Here is a 21,872-nt window from a genome sequence, read left to right on the forward strand (position 1 = left end):
TAGTGGCTTTAGTATATACGAATATCAATGTAACTATTTTATTCAAGTAATATTGCTGCAGTCTTTTTCTCTTTTGAATTGATATCTTATTTTAAGTCATATTAAAGTCTGGATTATACCTGTACTAAGTGTTCCATATCTGAAAATATATTAAAATATATTTTTAAGTACACACAACAGTAATAAAGGTTAATAAATCTTAATCTTCATTGTCTTTTGATATGAATAATATATATATTTTGATAATTTAAGAAACTATTTTATCTTATATGCATATATACTATATAAACAATTTTAGAAACATGTATTTCCAGTATTATTATTTATTATTCCTTGACTATAACCTACCCTTTTTCAACTATTAATTTTAATTACTGTCCTGACTGATTGTACATTTATGTGCCTGCGTAATTTGCCAAAATGGTGGCCAGAATTACAGTAAGTTATATAATTTCAATATATATAATTTTATATAAGATTATATTTTGTATTTAACATGAGGCAGTACAGTAAATTATAAACTAAATACTATATCAGGGGTCCCCAAACTTTTTACACAGGGGGCCAGTTCACTGTCCCTCAGACCGTTGGAGGGCCGGACTATAAAAAAACTATGAACAAATCCCTAAGCACACTACACATATCTTATTTTAAAGTAAGAAAACAAAACAGGAACAAATACAATATTTAAAATAAAGAACAGGTAAATTTAAATCAACAAACTGACCGGTATTTCAATGGGAACTATGGGCCTGCTTTTGGCTAATGAGATGGTCAGTGTCTGGTTCCATATTTGTCACTGCTAGCCATAACAAGTGATATGACGCACTTCTGGAGCACTGACGCGTGCGTCCCTCATCGCTGCGCTTTGTAGCGCCACCACATACAGCACACAGGATGCATCCTGTGCTCTCTCACTGACCACCAATGAAAGAGGTGCCCCTTCCGGAAGTGTGGCGGGGGCCGGATAAATGGTCCCCGCGGGCCGTAGTTTGGGGACCCCTGTACTATATCATTGTACAATGTAATATTTATCTTATATATAATATTCATTGTACATAATATAATACTTGTACAGATACTATGATTAATGAATTTTCCAAATAGAAACAAATATACATGTATATCAATTAATCACTTTAATGTTTTTCTACGCTTTCTTTTTTCCTTAACCTATTAGGTTAAAATTATGTAAATGTTTGAGTATTTAGCTATATGTTTGTGCCTATGATATCACACAAATGTGGTTTTATTTTAAAGTTAATTACTAATGATTAATATAATATTTCAGTGCCTCAGATTTTCTTTACTATTGCAATCCCACACCTGATTTGCTTCAAACTCAAGTAACTTTATTTATTTTTTCATTATTTAAGAAAATTTTTTTCTTACTATTCTATGTCTTTCCTCTTACTTGGGGGTGTGAGTAGTTTGATTTGTGTTAGCTTATAATGATGGAAAGGCCCATTAAATTTTCTAGAGATGAAGGCTTTCTTGATGTTACCTCTCAAGTTTAATTCTGTTTTAAAACTAGATCACTTTGGAAAGTAAATATAATACTGATTCATCATTAAAATATTTATATATACATATAATAAAGTTTGTTCTTTAAGCTCCTTTACAATTCATTTAAATATTGTGAAATAATTTTGATATTTGATATTTTCATTATTTATCTAAATATATATAAAGACTATAACCCTGGGCTAGGACTTGTTGAAAAACTGGTAGTCAAAATTTATGGTTAATGCCTGGAGACCAAGGTCTCCCTAGGATCCTTATCTAAAAGCTCTGTCCTTTGGTTCTAAACGCAAATACTTTTTTGATTGTTGTCTGGTTGATTGATTGGCTCTCTGGTTGATTGATTGCCAGATAGTTATCATAAACATTGTATTTCATAACTGACAATTATTTTCAGTTTTAATATATATATTATATATTTTTTTCTGCAGGATCTCTTTGCTTGGAGTTTACACATTTGAAATATTTGTAAAACTGATTGCAAAAGGCATCTGGACAGGACCTTTTTATTTCTTTGGTGATCTGTGGAACTGTCTTGATTTCACTGTAACTTTGATTGAGTGAGTATTTAAGTTGTGAACATCATAATACCTTGCTAAACAAAGGCTTTTGATTAAAAAATTGAAGATGATAAACCTTTGTGCCTGAACAAATTTTGTGAATAAAGAATATTTCATAAATTATATTGATAGTTGTAGTTGAGTTCACTCAGAAAGCTCAAACTGAACTAGGTCTCAGAATATTCAGTTCAAATGAAAGGAATGGGATATTATCTATGTTTATAAAACAAATACAATAGAGGTTTGAATTTTTGCTTTTAAAGGCTTTTTTCTTTTTTTTTAATTTTTCTGAAGCTGGAAACGGGGAGAGACAGTCAGACAGACTCCCGCATGCGCCCAACCAGGATCCACCTGGCACGCCCACCAGGGGGCGACGCTCTGCCCACCAGGGGGCGATGCTCTGCCCATCCAGGGCGTCGCTCTGTTGCGACCAGAGCCACTCTAGCTCCTGGGGCAGAGGCCAAGGAGCCATCCCCAGCGCCCGGGCCATCTTTGCTCCAATGGAGCCTCGCTGCGGGAGGGGAAGAGAGAGACAGAGAGGAAGGAGAGGGGGAGGGGTGGAGAAGCAGATGGGCGCTTCTCCTGTGGGCCCTGGCCGGGAATCGAACCCGGGACTTATGCACGCCAGGCCGACACTCTGCCACTGAGCCAACTGGCCAGGGCCTGTTTTGTGTTTTTATGAGCAGAAAGTTCTCTGGATACTTAGAAGAGGATCTTAACATATTTGGTTCAGTCTCAAATCTATTTAGCTATATTTCTTAAGACAAGTAAATATATTAGATTTCTAAGTAAGATATTTTAAAAACACTCACACATACATTTTTTACATTTCTTAGTGTATTACACTGAATTATAATGATCTACATATGTATTTAGTTTTTCATTGTATCTGTTTAATGTACTTGGCTTTGTGGCTGAGTAAATGATCACTGATGTTAAACACCCTGTTAAAGAAATTTAAAATACTGGCTGACCAGGTGGTGGCACAGTGGATAGGCATCAGATTGGGATCCAGAGGATTCAGGTTGAAAACTCCAAGGTCTCCAGCTTGAGCGCAGGCTCATCCAGTTTGAGTATGGGCTCACCAGCTTGAACGCAGGGTTGCTGGCTTGATTGTGGATCACAGACATGACCCCATGGTCATTGGCTTGATCCCAAGGTTGCTGGCTTGAGCAAGGAGTCACTGGATCAGTTGTAGCCCCTGGTCAAGGCAAGATGAGAAAGCAATCACTGAACAACTCAGGTGACACAACAAAGAATTGATACTTCTCATCTCTCTGCCTTCTTAACTGTCCGTCCCTCTCTCTGTCTTTCTATCTCATAGTCTCTATCTCGCTAAAAAAAATTTTTTTTAAAAAACTATTCTGTTTATAGATTTGGGGTAAAAAAAATTTTTTAATCTTTTTAAAGCTGAATAAATACTGTCTGTTTGATTGTAAGCAATCAAAAAATGGTAGCTAAAAACATTGCAATTATTATCACTACTACTTCTACTATTACTATCATTATTTTTGCTGTTGCTGTCAGCAAACACTTAGCTAACACAGCTAATACTTAGATATCCCTTAGCATGTGCTAGGTGCTTTTCTATGCACTTGACATATATTACCTCATTTGATCTGCACAGAAAAGCCTCAAAATAAGGAAGTATTATTATCTCCACTTTATTTCTTAGGAAAGTAAGGTAAGAAAGATTAAGTAATATTTCCATGTCACCCAGATAGTACATAGTGGAGCCTGGGTTTCTACACAGACATTCTGGCTGCAGGTTCTGTGCCCTTCACCACTATGCACGATGCCTTCTGCTTCCGTCACCATTACCATTGTCATTGTGAAAATCACCACTATCACATCGTCATTGTTACCATCATCAAAATCACCATAAATGTTTAAATCATTAAACTGAAACTCATTCCTTTAAAAAAACATGGTTTTAATTTTTTAAAACTATTCTTCATTTTTTATTTTTAGGTTTTTTATTTGTTTGTTTTTTGTTTGTTTTTGCATGAGAGAGACAGGGGGATAGACAGGGATAGACAGACAGGAAGAGAGATGAGAAGTATCAATTCTTTGTTGGGACACCTCAGTTGTTAATTGATTGCTTTCTCAAATGTGCCTTGACTGAGAAGCTCCAGCTGAGCCAGTGACCCTTTGCTCAAGCTAGCTATCTTGGGCTTCCAGTCAGTGACCTTTGGGCTCAAGCCAATGACCATGGGGTCATGCCTTTAATACCACGCTCAAGCCAGTGACCCCACTCTCAAGCTGGTTAGCCTCCACTCAAGCTGGATCAGCTTGTGTTCAAGCCGGTGATCTCAGGGTTTTAAACCTGTGACCTCAGCATCCCAGGCTGACACTCTATCCACTGTGCCACCACCAAGTCAAGCTGCTTTTTAGTTTTAATTATATTTTTATTTGTTTGGTAACAAGATATTTTTGAACATGATATATGTAATTAAGAGTATTCACAGTGTCAAAGTTTTATAAAGTCTCATACTTTGTGGATTAATATTTACCTGGCTACTTTGCATGTTGTGGCAATCTTTATCTTCTAATCAATAATAAAACTATTTTTCAAACTGGAGTAATGAGAGCAAGAAAAATGTTTGGATATTTGGTTTTAAAAATATTTCAAAGACTCTAAAAAGCCAAAGATAAGTAGCATAATCTCAATACGACTTCTAAATAACTTTAACTTATTTCCACAGGTATCTAACACTGTATGTACCTCTAAACTACATTCCAATATTTAGAATTATAAGAAATTTGAGAATTTTGAAAATTATTCCTTTAAACCAAGGTAAGAAATGGCATTGAGTTCTTTTTCTATATTTTGTTTTATGTGTTCCCATATATTCATTTTAATTTCTCTGGTATTTTTTGGAAAAATATAAAATTGAATACTATTTAAGCTCTGAAATCAATGAATTATCTGATCTTTAAATTTATTTCAGTCACTACAGAAAAGGCAAGAAAAAATATCAAATTTGACTTATTTATTTGAAATGTGTTCATTAATTATAAAATTTAGGGATCAATCAAAAATATTTTTATTTTTGTATTATTTTTTATTTTTATATCTTAAATATGAACTTATAAAATTATCTTTAGACTTTTGAAAGAGTTAGAAGTCTAGACTGATATCTAATCTGCCTTTTCTTATTGCATCTAAAAAATCAGATGAAATGAATAAAGTAATATGAAATTAGATAAATTCCCTTTTTCTGAGTACTTGGATAGGGTGCATTCCGTATGCCACAAAGTTCGAGGAGGTTCTAATAAAAAGAATTATAACAACATTGTTGGAAGATGCTGAGGACTAATTTATAACTCTCATTCCTGAAGATATTCTAAAGGAGACCACCAACAGTTTTTAATTTGTTATTTGGAATAAATTAAAGCAATCAGATAAGAACAACTCCACTCAAAGATTTTTTTTGGCTGCTATGAGTTAGAATATTGTGAAATTGATCAATAAGCCCAAGGACATGTGTAATAATACAAGAGTAAGATCTAGAGGCAACTTTTGTCCACTAAGACACCGTGAAGAATGCCAAACATATGCATAATATGCACTTGGAATCCAGGCTGGCAAAAGAGCAAAAAATTGTGGAGTATAGTGAAGAATGTGTAAGTGTCTGGATATACTAAGACATTAAATTGTATTCATTAAATGAGTGAATTGTGTGGTTTGTCAATTATATCTCAAAAAAGCTGTTTAATTAATATGGTTGTGGCATGGCAGTTTTCCCCAAACCCAGTGAAAAAACCAGTGAGAGTTGTCCTAGTAAGAATTGTCACAGTCTTAGCTCCTCTATTGGTCTCTGCAAGTTACTAGAATATAAAATTGCATCAGCTGCATCTTCATCTTAAGATCAGAGGCAAGGATCATAGAGGAAACCAAGTGAATCCAAGTTATTACAAGAGGAATACACACAATTGAGTTGAGAATACACTGGCTGCTAGGATCTATTCTATTTCTCAAGGGAGAAAATAATTAAAGCATAAGCAGCAATATAAAATGTATAAAAATATTTTTCAACACAGAAAGAGAAACATACTATTTAAGATAATAAAAATAATTCTTTTTTTTCCTTTATAAAAGTGTTCTAAGAAATAGGAGCAAGCATAAGAAATCATGTTTTGTAATCCCAGTAGAAGAAAGCCTAGACTCTTTCCAGCAGAGAATGAAAATGGGATTATAAACTGACAAATAAAAATACTGTTAAAACTAAAAAATAAAATTATAATGACATTGGTTAATATTTGTTGGCAATAGAAGCAGCAAAATATAGTGTTATCTGTAATAGCATTATGGTAGAGTATAAAAAACCACTTTTGTAAAGAAAAACTAGAGAAGTTTTATGTTAATACAGGAAAAGCAAAACTTGAGTGGGTTAATAAAGAAAAGAAACTAAGTTTCATTTTATGGAAAATTGGTAATCCTAAAAAAGAGAGCAGAATAAATAGAAAAGACACATAATTCAAAAGGAGACTAGAATTTTTTTAATCGCTTAAATTGAGAAAGACCTTAATCACAAATGGAAAAGATTCATGTATACCAGGCAAAAAATTAATATAGACTTATAAAAGAATTATAAAACCCCTGTAAGCAAAAAGAAGCAAAGAAAAAGCCTGTGGAAGGGGTATCTTTAGACCTCTTATGAGGACAGTGGAGTTTCAGATCTAGGGCAGAATGTAAGCAAGGCCATTATGACAAGAATTCTGTCATTCATGTGTGAACTCAAAGGAAAGATATCAACCACGCAAGAGTTCTGAAATTTTACATGTGTGTCTTTCCTGAGTATCTGCTGAAAAACAAAAGTATAAAAATAAAATATTCAACACAATGACAATTTACCACCACAAGTAATCACAATAAACTCTGAAATCATTTCAATAGAGAATAAATGCCAAATTATCGTTGTTAGTAGGTTGCAAAACAGAATATGAAATATATAAATTAGAAATTGTGGCATGGACATATGTGGATCACTTTTAAACTAGAAACATACTTTGTTTGTGGTTTGAAAAACTTTGAAATAGATACCAACCTTAGAAAAATCCGGTGATCTTAAAATTAAAATCTAAATTAATTTGGATAAATTGTCAGCATGAATCCAATCAAATTTCTTCATGGCAACTACCAGCTGTAGTTTAGGAGCAGCTGAAGCCTTACAATGCACATATTTATCCAAGTATCCTCTGCTCCCAATTTGCATTCATTTATGTTTTCTAATAAGCCCTTATAAGATTTTGAGTGTCATCTTTTCTATAAATTATGACAGATAATAAATATACAGTGGAAAATACATAAATTTAACAATTATAGTTGTCAAAGATTCTAAAGTATATCATATTACCAAAAACTGAGAAGTGGAAATTGAGAAATGTAAGAAAGAAAATATGGTTATGTTCCTTTTTTTAATGAGAGAGAGAGAGAGAGACAAAGAGAGAAAGAGGGACAGACAGGGACAGACAAGAAGGGAGAGAGATGAGAAGCATCAGTTCTTCATTGTGGCACCTTAATTGTTCATTGATTGCTTTCTCATATGTTCCTTGACCTGGGTCTCCATACAAGCCAGTGATCCTTTGCTCAAGCCAACTACCTTGGACTTCAAGCTGACGACCTTTGGGCTCAAGCCAGCAACTGTGGGGTCATGTCTATGATCCCATTCTCAACTAGTGACCCCATACTTAAGATGGTGACTCAGCACTTAAGCTGGCAACCTTGGGGTTTTGAACCTGGCTCTTCTGCATCCAAGTCTGATGCTCTATCCACTGCGCCACTGCCTGATCAGGATAGTTGTGTTCTTACCTTACATGGTAAGGCTATTTTAGATACAGTTTTGTTTATGATATAGGCGCAGTAGTCCCCAACCTTTTTTGGGCCACAAACTGGTTTAATGTCAGAAAATATTTTCACGTTCCGGCCTTTAGGGTGGATGGATAAATGTATCATGTGACCAAGACAAGCATCAAGAGTGAGTCTTAGACGGATGTAACAGAGGGAATCTGGTCATTTTAAAAAAATAAAACATCGTTCAGACTTAAATATAAATAAAATGGAAATAATGTAAGTTATTTATTCTTTCTCTGCAGACCGGTACCAAAAGGCCCACAGACTGGTACCGGTCCACAACGCGGGGGTTGAGGACCACTGATATGGAGAGCATGTTTGTTCAAAATAAGAACTTAAGTGTGATACAGGTTCTCAAAATAGATATAGTTTATCTAAAATACTAGAAAAAAGATAGAACACAGCCTGACCAGGCAGTGGCGCAGTGGGTAGAGCGTCGGACTGGGATGCGGAGGACCCAGGTTTGAGACCCCGAGATCGCCAGCTTGAGTGCGGGCTCATCTGGCTTGAGCAAAAAGCTCACCAGCTTGGACCTGAGGTCGCTGGCTCAAGCAAAGGGTTACTTGGTCTGCTGAAGGCCCGCTGTCAAGGCACATATGAGAAAGCAATCAATGAACAACTAAGGTGTCTCAATGAAAAACTGATGATTGATGCTTCTGATATCTCTCTGTTCCTGTCTGTCTGTTCTTATCTATCCCTCTTTCTCTCTCTCTGTCCCTGAAAAAAAAAAGAACACATAGTAAATCCTAAAAGGATTATAAAAATAAAATACAAGATGGTAAAGGCCAATCCAAAATAAAGTGAATTTATGAAAATAAAAATAATTGGGTTGCATTTTTCTGGCAAGAATGTATAGACTCTAATATTAAATTATAAATACACTGGACTCTACCAGAGATACTTAAACTAAAACAAAATAAAAGTTTAAAAGTAAAATAAAGGGGACAGTTATATAAGGAGATCAAAATTGGCATATGATACAGAACTTTAACTGCCAGTTAATAATCAAAGATAGATAGATAACAATGAGAATTACAGTATTATAAATTTGATTCTGTAAAAAATGGATGGTGATGTTTTACCTTCCAGCAAAATGTTACCAATAAATTAAAGTTCACAAAAAAATTTAGTTTTTATATAGGTATATACATGCACATATACATACATACATATATATGCACACGCATATATTCTTACTTAAAACTATTCTTAAAAATAATTCCTAAAAAGTATATGAAAAAAGTTTCAATGGAATAACATACAGAAGACTCAGGGCAGTTACCAAAGAAAAATACGATGCAAATGTACATATTTTTAAAGTTTATTACAGTAATAACAGAAATTACACTAAAGTAAAATGATCCCATTTTTTTTCTAACAAATTAGAAATAATTTTTAATGTTTCTTTTTTAATGAAAGCTTGGCTATATACATATATAGCCCTTAGTTTAACATCTCTTAAAAGCAATTTGAACGTGTACATCAATACTTAAGTGAACTTATATATGTGTTGGAACAGAAATTCCATTTCTAACATTTAAAAAAGACTTGCATATAGCAAAAAATTCTAATAGTATAATTTCAAGTGGCAAATTAGGCTATACACGTGTTTTAATACACCAGCAATTGAAATTGTATATTTAATCTAGATATCACATTTCTTTAACCACAGGATAACTTTATTTCATTTCAACCTTATTCTTTATTTTTTTATTAAGTGAGAGATGGGGAGGCAGAGAGACAGACTTCCACATGCACTCCAATCAGAATCCACCCAGCATGCCCATTAACAAGCAATGCTCTGCCCATCTGGAGCTGCTGCTCCATTGTTCAGCAACTGAGCTATTTTAGCACCTGAGGTAGGGCCATGGAGCCATCCTCAATATCTGGGGCTAACTTACTCAAAACATTTGAGCCATCACTGGGGAAGAGGAAAAAAGAGAGAGAGGAATGTCAGGAGTGGAGAAGCAGATTGTCACTTCTCCTCTGTGCCCTGACCAGGAATCAAACCTGGGACTTCCACATGCTAGGCTGATGCTCTACCGCTGAGCCAACTAGCCAGGGCCAACTCTATTCTATTGCTAATCATCTGAGTAGGTAATTTAAAAAATAAAATTTTTAATTCTCATAATCATATATGAAATATTATTTTCATTTTAAAGATAAAATGTAGTCATAGAAATACTGATTAACTTGCTCAGCATCACAGAGCTACTAAATAATATATTCTTATCCATTCATGAACTGAATAGTTATTAGTAATCTAAATATAAACAGACCAACAAATAAGAGACCAAAAGAAAAAGAGAGGAAGGAAAATAGGAAAGAAGGAAAAAATGAATAAAAGAAGAAAGGAGGGAAGGAAGGAAGGGAGGGAGGGAGGAAGGGAGGGAGGGAGGGAGAGAGGGAGGGAGGGAGGGAGGGAATAAGGAAGGTTGTAATTTCACCTATGAAGTTCTATGTGTTATTTTTTTTCTTGTATTCTGTGTTTTCAGAATTAAGTGTGTATTACTTTATAACTAGAAAAAGAAATGTCAGCCCTGGCCAGGTGGATCAGTGATAGAGTATCAGCCTGGAATGTAAATGTCCCCGGTTCGATTCCTGGTCAGGGCACACACCACCTGCTTCTCCACTCCTCCCCCTCCTTTCTCTCTCTCTCTTTCTCTCTCTCTCTCTCTCTCTCTCTCTCTGTTCACCCACATGACTTTACTGGTTTGAATAAATTGACCTCAGGCTCTGAGGATGGCTGCATGGATACTCCACCTCAGGCACTAAAAATAGCTCCTTTGGAAGCATGGGCCCAAGACAGAGGTTGCTGGGTGAATCCCATTTGGGGCACATGTGAGAGTGTGTTTATCTCTTCTCCTCTCATGTGGAAAAGAAAAAGAAAGTAAAAGAAAAACAACTGTCCTTAAATAAAACCAACTTTAAGTTGAATTCTCAATTAGTAAATATTCTGATATAAATATAGCCTGCATATATCACAGTTGTGTGTTATTTTCATTCATAATCATTAAAATTTTTTACTTTTTATTTAATCAGCTCCAAAACTTGAATACTTAAAAATTAATGAAAGAATAGTATAGCATACTGCTATTTCAAACTATTTTTTGTTTCAGCATTTGCAATCCATTTTGATTAATAACTATAACTTTACTCATGCTTATAAACCATAGTGATTAGAATGAAAACCAGTAACAGAGAGAAAGCTTATTCTTTATGTAGTAAAGAGAAATAAACAAATGACTAATTTTAAAATATATTTATGTCTGGATTATTTTGTTGAGTGTAATAAATTAGGAATAATACAGAAACTTCAAGGATTTGGTTTTTATTTATTTTATTTATTAGACCTAGATAATAATAAATTAGATTGTGAAACACAAAGTTACCTATTTTGATGAAGTATATATATATTTGCCTTGGGAGAAGTTTGTTAGTGCTGCTTTACTAAGATACTGTATTTTATTGAAAACAAACCTGTCTTTTCAGGCCTGAAGTCCTATGTAAGGATCCTGCTCCATTGCCTGAAGAAACTTGTTGGTGCCATTATCTTTACTCTATTTTTTCTAAATGCATTTTCTCTAATTGGATTGGGGCTGTTCATGGGCAACCTGAAGCATAAATGTTTCCGAATGCCCCAAGGAAATGAAACAGAAATCCTGCACAACATAACCAAACACCCATGTGATATTCGAGGTGAGAATATTAAAAAAAAACAACAACTTTCTTTAATAGAAGAGAAGTCTTCACAGAAATATTGAACCCTCAAGTTCAGAACAAATTCAACTTCAGAACAAACTTCATGCAAATGCTGTAACTATGCTCAAGTACTAATTCGGATCAGTTTCATGGGTAGTCATGTTCCAGTCTTCAGAAAGTTAAATCAGGGAAACCTAAGTTTGAAATTGCTAAATTAATTTTTTAAATAAATAAATATGACCAAAATCTTATTTGCAATTTCATCAGCTTAGAGTCCTCATAATATTACCTTTCTTCACTAGTTTACTTAAAATATAAATGTAAGTTTACTCAGAAACTTTGAGATGACCTTACGGATGAAGAAATGGTCTACAATATAGAAATTCTTACCTTTGTCGGAATACAATTACTGCTGCTTAGGTTAAATGCTTGGAGTTATACTTTAGTAAATAACGAGACTATTTAAGGCAAATATAAATAATGCCTCATAGGTGTTGCGTAATTCACATGTCTGGTCACAGATCTTCATCATAATGTTGCAGAGAAGACATGAACAAGAAAATGAAGTTCATAGAAATTCAGTGAGTGCTCAGACTACTGTGACTACTTGGTGATAAAACCAGGATTCTAACCAACATACCTGCCTTTAAGACTATTTCCTTTTCACCAGGCTGTACTCTTATTGGATTTTTCCCTTATATTAAAATTATCTGGCACTTTCTGACAGTATTTGTGGGGTGGAGGGCTATTTTTCAACTAATAAAACCCAAATGTTGATAAATTTTATGTAGTCCTTCTACATTAATTTTATTTAATAAGTTCTAAAACAAATCTTAATAATATTCTTATGATGCAAGTAATACAAAACTATTAGTCTATAAATATGTGAAATGTTTCCTTATTATATGTTTCCTTATTCAAGGTCCTAACTTTAGTTGTGAGGACAATAGGAGACAGATATTAATCTTTAGATTTCAACTAAAATACCCACTGGTTTCTTTGACATTGTAACTAAAATACTCAAATTACTTAAAAAATAAACGTTTTTTGCTACCTCGCTGGTTATTGCTAAGAAAACAGGTTCTTTTCCTCTTTGTGAAAGCATATTATAGAGAAATCACTTTGTAAAGATTACCACTTTAAAATTTGATAATCCATTTCTTCAAATAACATGTTAGGAATTGCTGAAAATATTACATTATTAACCTAATTGCCATGTCATAGTTCTTGTACTTAAAATAGTATTTGGAAATGCCTCATTCTACTAATGTCAAATTTCATTTGGTTTTTTACTGCCATTCAAAACGTTTGATCAATGATTTCTATTTATGATTTAAAATTCTTCTAAAATTATTTTAGGTAACAAAGTGATATTTGAGATTTGAGTAATTTAACTTTTTATATAATATATATTAAATTTTCTGTACCTATATATGTTTTTATGCACACACACACACACACACACACACTCAGATTGCTCTCATGGGTTGGATCTTTATGATTTGAATTTAGAACCTAAAAACCAATGCTCAGAAACATGCATGTTCCCAACTCTGGTAACAATATTTATAAACATACAGTTTACATTCTAACTGACAGACAGGGATACCTGGATAAATTTAATGAGCTATGATTTAAATAAACTTGGGTTGCCTGACCTGTGGTGGCGCAGTGGATAAAGCGTCGACCTGGAAATGCTGAGGTCGCCAGTTCAAAACCCTGGGCTTGCCTGGTCAAGGCACATATGGGAGTTGATGCCTCCAGCTCCTCCCCCCTTCTCTCTCTCTCTCTCTCCCTCTCTGTCTCTCTCTCTCTCCTCTCTAAAAAAAAAAAATGAATAAATAAAAAAAATAAAAGGCCTTTTTAAAAAATAAAATAAAATAAAATAAACTTGGGTTGTGGTCGAAATTCAGTGACATCAGGAAAGTAATTAACACTGGATACTCAATGTAGAAAAATAAGTTTCAAAGTGGGAAGAGAATGAAAATTAAACCTGAAGACAGAAACATCTGGTTTGCTCAGGAAAAGCTTCAGGAACAAATGTTGGAAATAAAGATCCTCAGCTTTAAAACATAGTCGTGGGAATTTCCTTCAGGACCGGTCTACCTGGTCGGTTATATTCATTTCACTGAACTCTGATTTTAAAAGGGATTCTCCTCTTTCTTTACTGAGTATTTTACTTTCCGGTCATGAAGTAGGTGGTTTGCCAGAGATGTTTTAGCCTTTGTGTTAGCTTCTTAGATTAAAAAAAAAAAAAAAAAGTCAACTGTATGTTCATTCCTTCTCACTATAAATATTTAAATGGATTTCAGATATGCCATTCACTTAAGAGTAGATATAAAATGTAAATTCTTTCCTATTTTCAGATACAGAGAACTTTTATTACTTAGAAGGAAATAGAGATGCTCTCCTTTGTGGCAACAGAACAGATGCAAGGTAAGTGATGTTAATGTGTTTTTCTATCAAGTCAATATCACCAATCAATAGTACTTATTGAATTATTATTGCTTTTATTGATGGCTCCCATTTAATTAGATGATCTCATTTTATCATCAAAACATGCTATGAAGTGAACACTACGGAATACTATTAAACCAATTTTTAAAAATAAATAAACAAACAAACTAGCTAAATGATTTATTCAAGGTCAAGAAGTTATTAAATATCAGAGCCGGGACTTAAACAAGATCTGATTTGTTTGTTTTCAGTGTGTCTCAGGTAATTAGGGGAAATTACCCCCGCCCCAAAAGGCCATAATATCTTTTCTTTGGCTAGAAGCGTTTGAAGACAGAAATATTAAAGTTATGCTGTTATTTCACTTGTTTTATGGTTTGTGTATCTTTTATGACTATAATTTGCATTAATGCAAAACTTACTCTTCTTCAAAACAGTATTTATAAGTAATTCTTCATTGTGAGCACAACTTTCATGTCTCCTTGTCCTGTAACTTCAGAGGAAAGATAAGGAAGTAGAAATAGTGTTTCTCAGCAGCGCTATGACTTATGTTGTTCTTTAGGTCAAAGCTTCCTCAGCGGGATGACTTGATACCCATCTGTAGACTAACTGGTTCTAAGGCTCTGGGGCCTAGATTGACAAAAGGCACATAGTGGAGAAAGGAACCTTGGTTATGTATGTTAGTTATATTCAGTTGATTTAGATATTTTCTTGTTTGCTCAACTGTTTTTGCCCAGACACTATTGGGCTTATACTCTATTCTCAAATCCAAATTTTAAACTCATCCCATTGTGTCTGTACTATACAATTTCAGCTAACCCTTCTTGTGAACATTCCAAATTCGTATTGAAAATATCTGGTCATGGATATTCAGAATCACAAGGATATATTTTAAGGCCAGAAGAGAAAGTCATGCAATGTTTTACCTGCAGTCATCATACTTTGCTGCAGGGTAAATGATCCCAAAAGTCAGTGCCTTAAGACAAAAACAAAAATTCAATTGTTCAGATTATGTAGATGAGCAATTTAGCAAGTCTCAATGTACAAATACTTTTTAAATCTCTGTTGGTATCACGTTTATTAACCTTTAACAAATGTCCAAAATAAATCACATGGTCAAAGCAAAATAATGTGCGAAGAAACTAGGCAAGCAGGTAGATGGAGGGAAGCACGATTTATTGGGCCACTACTGTAGGAACTGACCACGGCACTCAAACCCCCAGTAGATAAAAGTCTAAAGGCTCTATGGAAGGAAATGAGATAAATATTTTATTTTTCCACAGTGATGCAAGTAGTGCTAACAATTATTGATGTGATAAATGTTTTCTCAACCTTAAATAATGGGATCTAAGAATTTTAGATGAGATCATTTGAAAATTGAACCCCCAACTATTACAGTTTTATGTTTACCTGTGGTATATTTCATCAGCTCTACTTTCGCTTCGGTACTGGGTGGTAAAAATCCTTTAACAAAGGCTTGGCAAAAAACATTTGTCACACCTCCTTGTTTGTTTGTTTGTTTGTTTTTAGATTAATTAACACTGTTTGCTTTTAACAACTCAAAATCTAACTCCTTTGGAGCTTTTTCACTGGAAATTGTCGGGGAGAAGAATGCTTCCTGTGGAAGCAGAAGCCCTTTATTACTTAGGGGCAAATGTCTTACACTTATTATTTGGCCATAATCTGAACCTAAAAGTAAGCAGTTTTTCTTTGGTTTGTCGTTTTAGTCAGTGTCCTGAAGGCTATGTGTGTATAAAAGCTGGTGGAAATCCTGATAATGGCTACACAAATTTTGACAATTTCCTCTGGGCCTTCTTAGCCCTCTGCCGGTTAATGACGCAGGATTACCCTGAAGCACTGTATCACCAGGTAAGAATGGAGACTATCCGCTGCATTCATAAGAATGGTACCATGCTCCATGTTTCTTCCATTGAAAATAATGGTCAAATGTAACATAGTTTATTACATTTTTATATGGAGAAGAATTTAAAGACAGAAGGAAAGAGAATCAAGATTATTAAATATCAAACTATATCTTAACACTGTGCCAAAGTTTGTGTTCTTATGCATGATATCTTATTTAATCTTTAAAACAATCCTACATGGTCAGTATATGTATATGTGTATCTGCTTTTTATATGAAGACACTAAGATCAGAGTGGTTGAGTAACCTCCCAAAAGTTACAACACATGGATGTGCCAGGAATCACTGTCCTGCTCTGTGATGTTAACTAAGTTAATAATATTTCTAGGTGCCAAATGCTTTAGTCACAGATTTGAACCTATATGAGTACAGAGTATTATGTAATTATTTATTAAAAACCTACAATGTGCTATTTCTTTTCAATTTTTCTATTTATTTTTATTACTCTTCACTATTCAATCATGCTTTAGTTGTAATAGAAGGCTTGCTCTTATGAGACTTGAGATCCAAATTCTGAAAATCTTTCTTCAATAACCAATGATTTATGTGCCATAGTTCCTCAGAATGATACAATGCTCATTAAAACAAAGAAAACAAAGATTTAATTTTCATTTTAAGAGTATTACCACCCTACAATATGCAATGCTATTTTAGCAGCATACTTAATATCAAAGGATATTAAATAAAATAAATAAATTACTTAAAATTTCAAAAGATTTCAAAGGTATTTACAGTTGAAGGAGAACATTTTTTTAAGCATACACATACCCACGCACCATATTTTCATGACTGAATAGATAATTTATGGTGTGTGTGTGTACAGACCATTAATAAAGATAGAATAGTGTAATATATTTTTGGAACAGTGGTTCATGCTATATTATTAAGTAAAAATCAAGTAAACTAAACATAGTTGTAGTATAATTATATTCCTAGTTAAAGAAGCACATAAAAATATTGCAAGTGACATTATTTTCTTTATGCAAACTATACATTCTAATTTTATAAGATTAGTATTTATATTGTTATTTCCCATACTTTTTGACAAATATCAATGTCTCCTCCACAACACTAGGTATTTCCTATTTCTAAAATAATATTATCATGTTATCCTTCTGCTAAAAATCATTCAATGGTTCCTGGATTCTTATGGGATGAAGTTCAAAGTCTATCTGCATGCTACGTAGTACCCTCTAGTCTCTGCATACTGCTGCAGATCTATTTCTTAACAATATTCCAATATATACTTTTGTTTTATTTGAGTATAAAATAGACCTTGCTGTTACAAGACCTTTTCCATAATTTCTTTTTTAAATCTATGTTTTAGTAAAAAAAAAAAAAAGTTCAAGTTTCTTTCTGTCTTCAGTTTCATGCCCTTAATTTATGACTTGAGGCCAAATTTTTTCTTTGAGCTTTTCTGTAAGCTCATGTCATATCCTATACTGGAAGATCATGATACTTGATAATTGCCTCTAATAGTGTTCATTTTAATTATTTGTTCAGTTTTTCCTTTCACTAGGAGATATACTACCAAGAAAAAGTATTTCTTCTTATATTAATTTTTGTATTCTTAACCACTAACACATAGAAATGCTTAATGAAATTTTAATAAACAAAAAATAAGCATTTTGGATTGTGTTACTTTATGTAATAATAAATGTCATCTTTTTTTTAAAGCCCTTAAAATGTGTTAGCTAATTTTCTTATTAGCTTTGATTTATAGAAAATTCTTTCCCACTACCATTGAAATGATAAATCAGTCTGGGAATGCCCTAATGTTGGAATCTATGCAGTATCCGATCATTATTACATGCTAAGTTCTATTGACTAATGTAGACATGGTTTTCTTTGATTTGGACTGGATTAGCACTTTGAATATTGCCCTAACTAAACTGACTATGACTAGGGAAATGGAGCAGTTATTCCCAAAGATGACAGCTTATGTTTTGGAGAATATTATTCTCTAATCATTTAACAAATGTTTATTTTATTCACAAACTTTATTATACACTATGGGTACAGAAATGAACAAAATAAATTGTCAATGCTCATAGAAAAGATTCTTGTTTAACAATAGTTAATAATTACTGTGTACCTGCCAGTGGCTAAGATCTTTGCATTCATAGTTTTATTTGATTTTTATAACAGAACTATAGGATGAGTCTAAAATTAGTCCCAGTCCCATACTAACATATAATAGAACTAGAATTTGTACAGTTTTTCAACCTAATTATAGTATAATCTTTTATCCTTCACCAATTTTGTATAATGAAAAGAGGAAAAGTATCAGATTCAAGCATCTCTCACAATTGTCAGATCTTTGGTAATTTATTTTGCCTATCTAATTTACATCTTTCTTCTGCATTTTGGAAATAATAATAAATATAACATAAATGGGTTGCACAGAATTAATGAGATAATAAACATGGCCTGCAGTATACTCTAGAAAATCTATTACTAACTCCTGAATATAGTACAATAAATGACAGCTAGTTTAGTGGGAAAAATATTTTAATCAAATCCTAAATAGCTGATTCACTAAGATATGGGGTTTATTAAAATACTTTTAAAGACAACATATTGTAGACTAATAAATTATTTCTGATTGAATGTTAGAAATTTCTATTAACCTGTAAACATTCTTAACTTTATATCAACACAATATTTTGTGGAAATAATGCTTATTTATTAATTCAAGTGAATACTTAAAATTTAACTATTTAATTTTTTTTGAAATTTGTTCATATACTTTTAATTAAGGAGAATAATAAATTAGTGGGCTATATTTTGGATTTGTAATGTCTACTTATAATTTTCTAAATTTTAACACTTTCTAATTTATCTTAGGTAATTATTATAAAATAAAAGCTAGTAAATGCTCAGTTTGGAAATCAAAAATGTTTTATTTTTTATCTATGAATGAAGTGAATTATATGTGAATTATATGACTTTCTCTTGTGAGTCACCCAAAGATTCTTTACCATACAGATTCTAACAAATACAGAAATATTTTTCTTTCCTACTTCTTTGAATATCTTATTTTGTATCTTGCTATGATAGTTCCATAAAGTAATTATTAAAAAAATAATCTCTGAACATTAATTCTCTAACTTTATTAAATTTCATATATTTAAAGATTCTATTGCAAAGAAAATAATTATTTATATTTATATATTCCACTTTTTTGTACTGGAAAGTAATTATTTTTCTTTTAATCTGTTTTCTTTATTAATGAAGACATAAAAGTCAAGTGAAATTACTAGTTTTTTTTTGTTTTGTATCATATGTCCTATACCTTAGATATTTGTAGAGTGAAGAGCTTTTTTGATTATTTCTTTACATAGAACTAATACTTACACTGTCTTGTGATGATAGTCTACTAATTACTAAATTGTTTTCATAAACAATTTTATTTTTTTATTTTAAAACAGAAAATTACAGGAAGATAAATAACAACTTCCTCTTTCATCTTGTTTTCCACCTCTTTTTAGATCCTTTATGCTTCTGGAAAGGTCTACACAGTATTTTTTATTGTAATAAGTTTCTGGTTTGCCTTTTATGTGGCAAGTTTGTTCTTGGGCATACTTGCTCTGTCTTATGAAGAAGAAAAGCAGACAGTTGCTGAAAAAGCTAAGAAAAGTGAATCAAAATCTCAGCACACTTTAAATGAACCTCAAGAAGGAAATGAAGCAGCCGAGGTATAATTCTTAAAAATGTTTCTTAGAATCACAGAGTTTGAGTTATTGTCTCAAGGTATTAGAGTATATGGCTAGATGCTCAGTATGTATGTGATACATGGTGAAAGTGTCAAAAATTATTTTATAAGAGCACTTGCTTTTGCTGTTAACATTCCTTTATGAGTGCATTATGGTAAGAAGAGCCAACACCTTTAAAGATTTTATTAATATGAACATTTTTTATTCCAAAATTTGTTCTACTGCTGATAAACTATGGCTATATTATATATATTTGAACTTGACTTCTCATAGTACAGGTATAATATTAAGAATTTTTTTTAAGTTTTACAATTTTATTTATTTAAATATTATTGAATTTATTGAGTGACACTGGCTAATAAAATTATACAGGTTTCAGGTGCACAATTCTACAATACATCATCTGTATTACATAAGCACATCAGAATTAACTATGAAAAATTTTGATGTTCAACTCAAAGGGTTAATGCCTTTCATAATTTAGAAATCACAAAAATTCATTAAAAGCATAGATGAAAGTACAGTACTGAAGTTGTAAAAAGATTAAAAAATTTACTTTATTGGTTATCTAGCTCTTTTAAGAGAAAATGCAGTTTGCATCATGATATAGGGAATTGTGTTATTCATGGAATCATTAAACCCATGATTAATAAAACTTAACAAGTGTTTACTGTAATTTTCAATTGTATTTTTAATACATTTTTAGATTTTTATCTTTCTAGCAAATGATTTAACTTATGAGTCTATGAGAATTGACAAGCAACATTAAAGAAATTGTAGGAAATTCTTTTAAAATATAAATGGTGCTTTAAAGTATGCTACGTGGACAAACAGGACCCAGGAAAACAACCAGAAGTGGCTTGCTTACATTCCACAAGACCCGACAGTCTCACACCTCTTCCTTGGTTTGGAGAGGGGTAGTTTTAGCGCAGTCTCCTAACTCTCCCTATCTGGAGTGGAGCTGTGCAGTGAGCAGAAGCCAAGCAGCCTGTGATGGTACACAGCCCATACCTCTTCCAAGGTGTTGCTCCTTTTTCTCTGGGATCTTGTTTGAAGGGTACTGGGTCCAAAGTGGCCACAGCCAAGTCCTCTTGTCCAACTGGCCTGGTTACAGGTCCTCAGCTGGGGAAAGGGAGTCATGTCTTGACTCCTTTGGGTCCCTCTGGCTTTGTTACTACTTTGTACCCTCTATAACTGCTAATAAAGATTGTTTACACACGGGAGGGGGAAGCTCCACCTACGTTTTTTGATAGATGGAAAAAGGACATATTGAGGGAGCTGACAAATGATAGAAAGGAGCTGTACCAGGGACTGTCTCATATAGAAGAGTTAGGGGAAAGTAAAGTTCCAAGATACACTCTAGCATTAATTGGGATGTGTAGTAAGGCTGGCTGAGAAGTTCCTGAATAATGAAGGTTCCTTCTGAATCACAAAAGAGAAAATGTTAACTTGCTTTCATGTATAACTCTTTTTATTAAGCCATTGTTAATAAGGAAGCTCTAGGAAAGTTATTCTTCCAAAAAATAGAGCCTGATGACATGATGTGGGATCATACCAAATGACAATTTATTGATAGATACTTGTGTCTGTGTGGTTCATAATACCATACCATCGAAACAAGAAGCAATTATAGACCATATGAAGAAAACATGTATAAAAAGAGGCTATTGAGTATAGCCATTATATCACCCATGAGAAAGTCACAGAAAAACAAATTACAAAAGCTTTCTGTTTCTAGAAATGAGTCTGGGGTCCTTAAGATTGAATGATTAGAGTCTGAATGATATGTTGAATGTGTAATTTGTTTTGAAGTGACATTTCAAATGTCAAGGGCTACACACAAATGTATCCAAGAACACAATGCTGCTTTTATCCCAGGATAAGATGCCCTATTAACTCTGCTTAAGAACTTGAATTATTTCCTAATTTCCCATTATCCTTTTTCATTTGGTTGCTCTGGATCACACAAGGCCTTTCTGATTTTAATTAGAATATTTCAGTTGTAAAGAATTTCATTTCTTGGAATAGTACTAGAACATTTTGTCATGCAAAGGTTTTCCAGGAAATGAGAGTAAAAAACATCTTCACAGGATTTCTTTTTTTATTATTATTTATTTATACATAAGAAAACACTGGAG

At 33.0% G+C, this 21,872-nt stretch overlaps 1 protein-coding gene across 1 annotated transcript in view; it reads left to right on the plus strand.

The window, feature by feature from the left end:
* The window catches only part of SCN7A (sodium voltage-gated channel alpha subunit 7), a 98,954-nt gene that overhangs the window by 24,867 nt on the left and 52,215 nt on the right, over positions 1-21,872 (plus strand). Inside the window, exons 4-10 of the mRNA XM_066233918.1 lie at positions 348-438; positions 1,953-2,081; positions 4,787-4,878; positions 11,431-11,637; positions 14,007-14,076; positions 15,822-15,963; positions 19,510-19,716. Coding sequence (XP_066090015.1) covers positions 348-438; positions 1,953-2,081; positions 4,787-4,878; positions 11,431-11,637; positions 14,007-14,076; positions 15,822-15,963; positions 19,510-19,716 — 938 coding nt within the window. The remainder of the gene's footprint in view (positions 1-347; positions 439-1,952; positions 2,082-4,786; positions 4,879-11,430; positions 11,638-14,006; positions 14,077-15,821; positions 15,964-19,509; positions 19,717-21,872) is intronic.

Source organism: Saccopteryx bilineata, chromosome 5 (assembly GCF_036850765.1).
Source record: "Saccopteryx bilineata isolate mSacBil1 chromosome 5, mSacBil1_pri_phased_curated, whole genome shotgun sequence".
Classification (NCBI taxonomy): Eukaryota; Metazoa; Chordata; class Mammalia; order Chiroptera; family Emballonuridae; genus Saccopteryx; species Saccopteryx bilineata.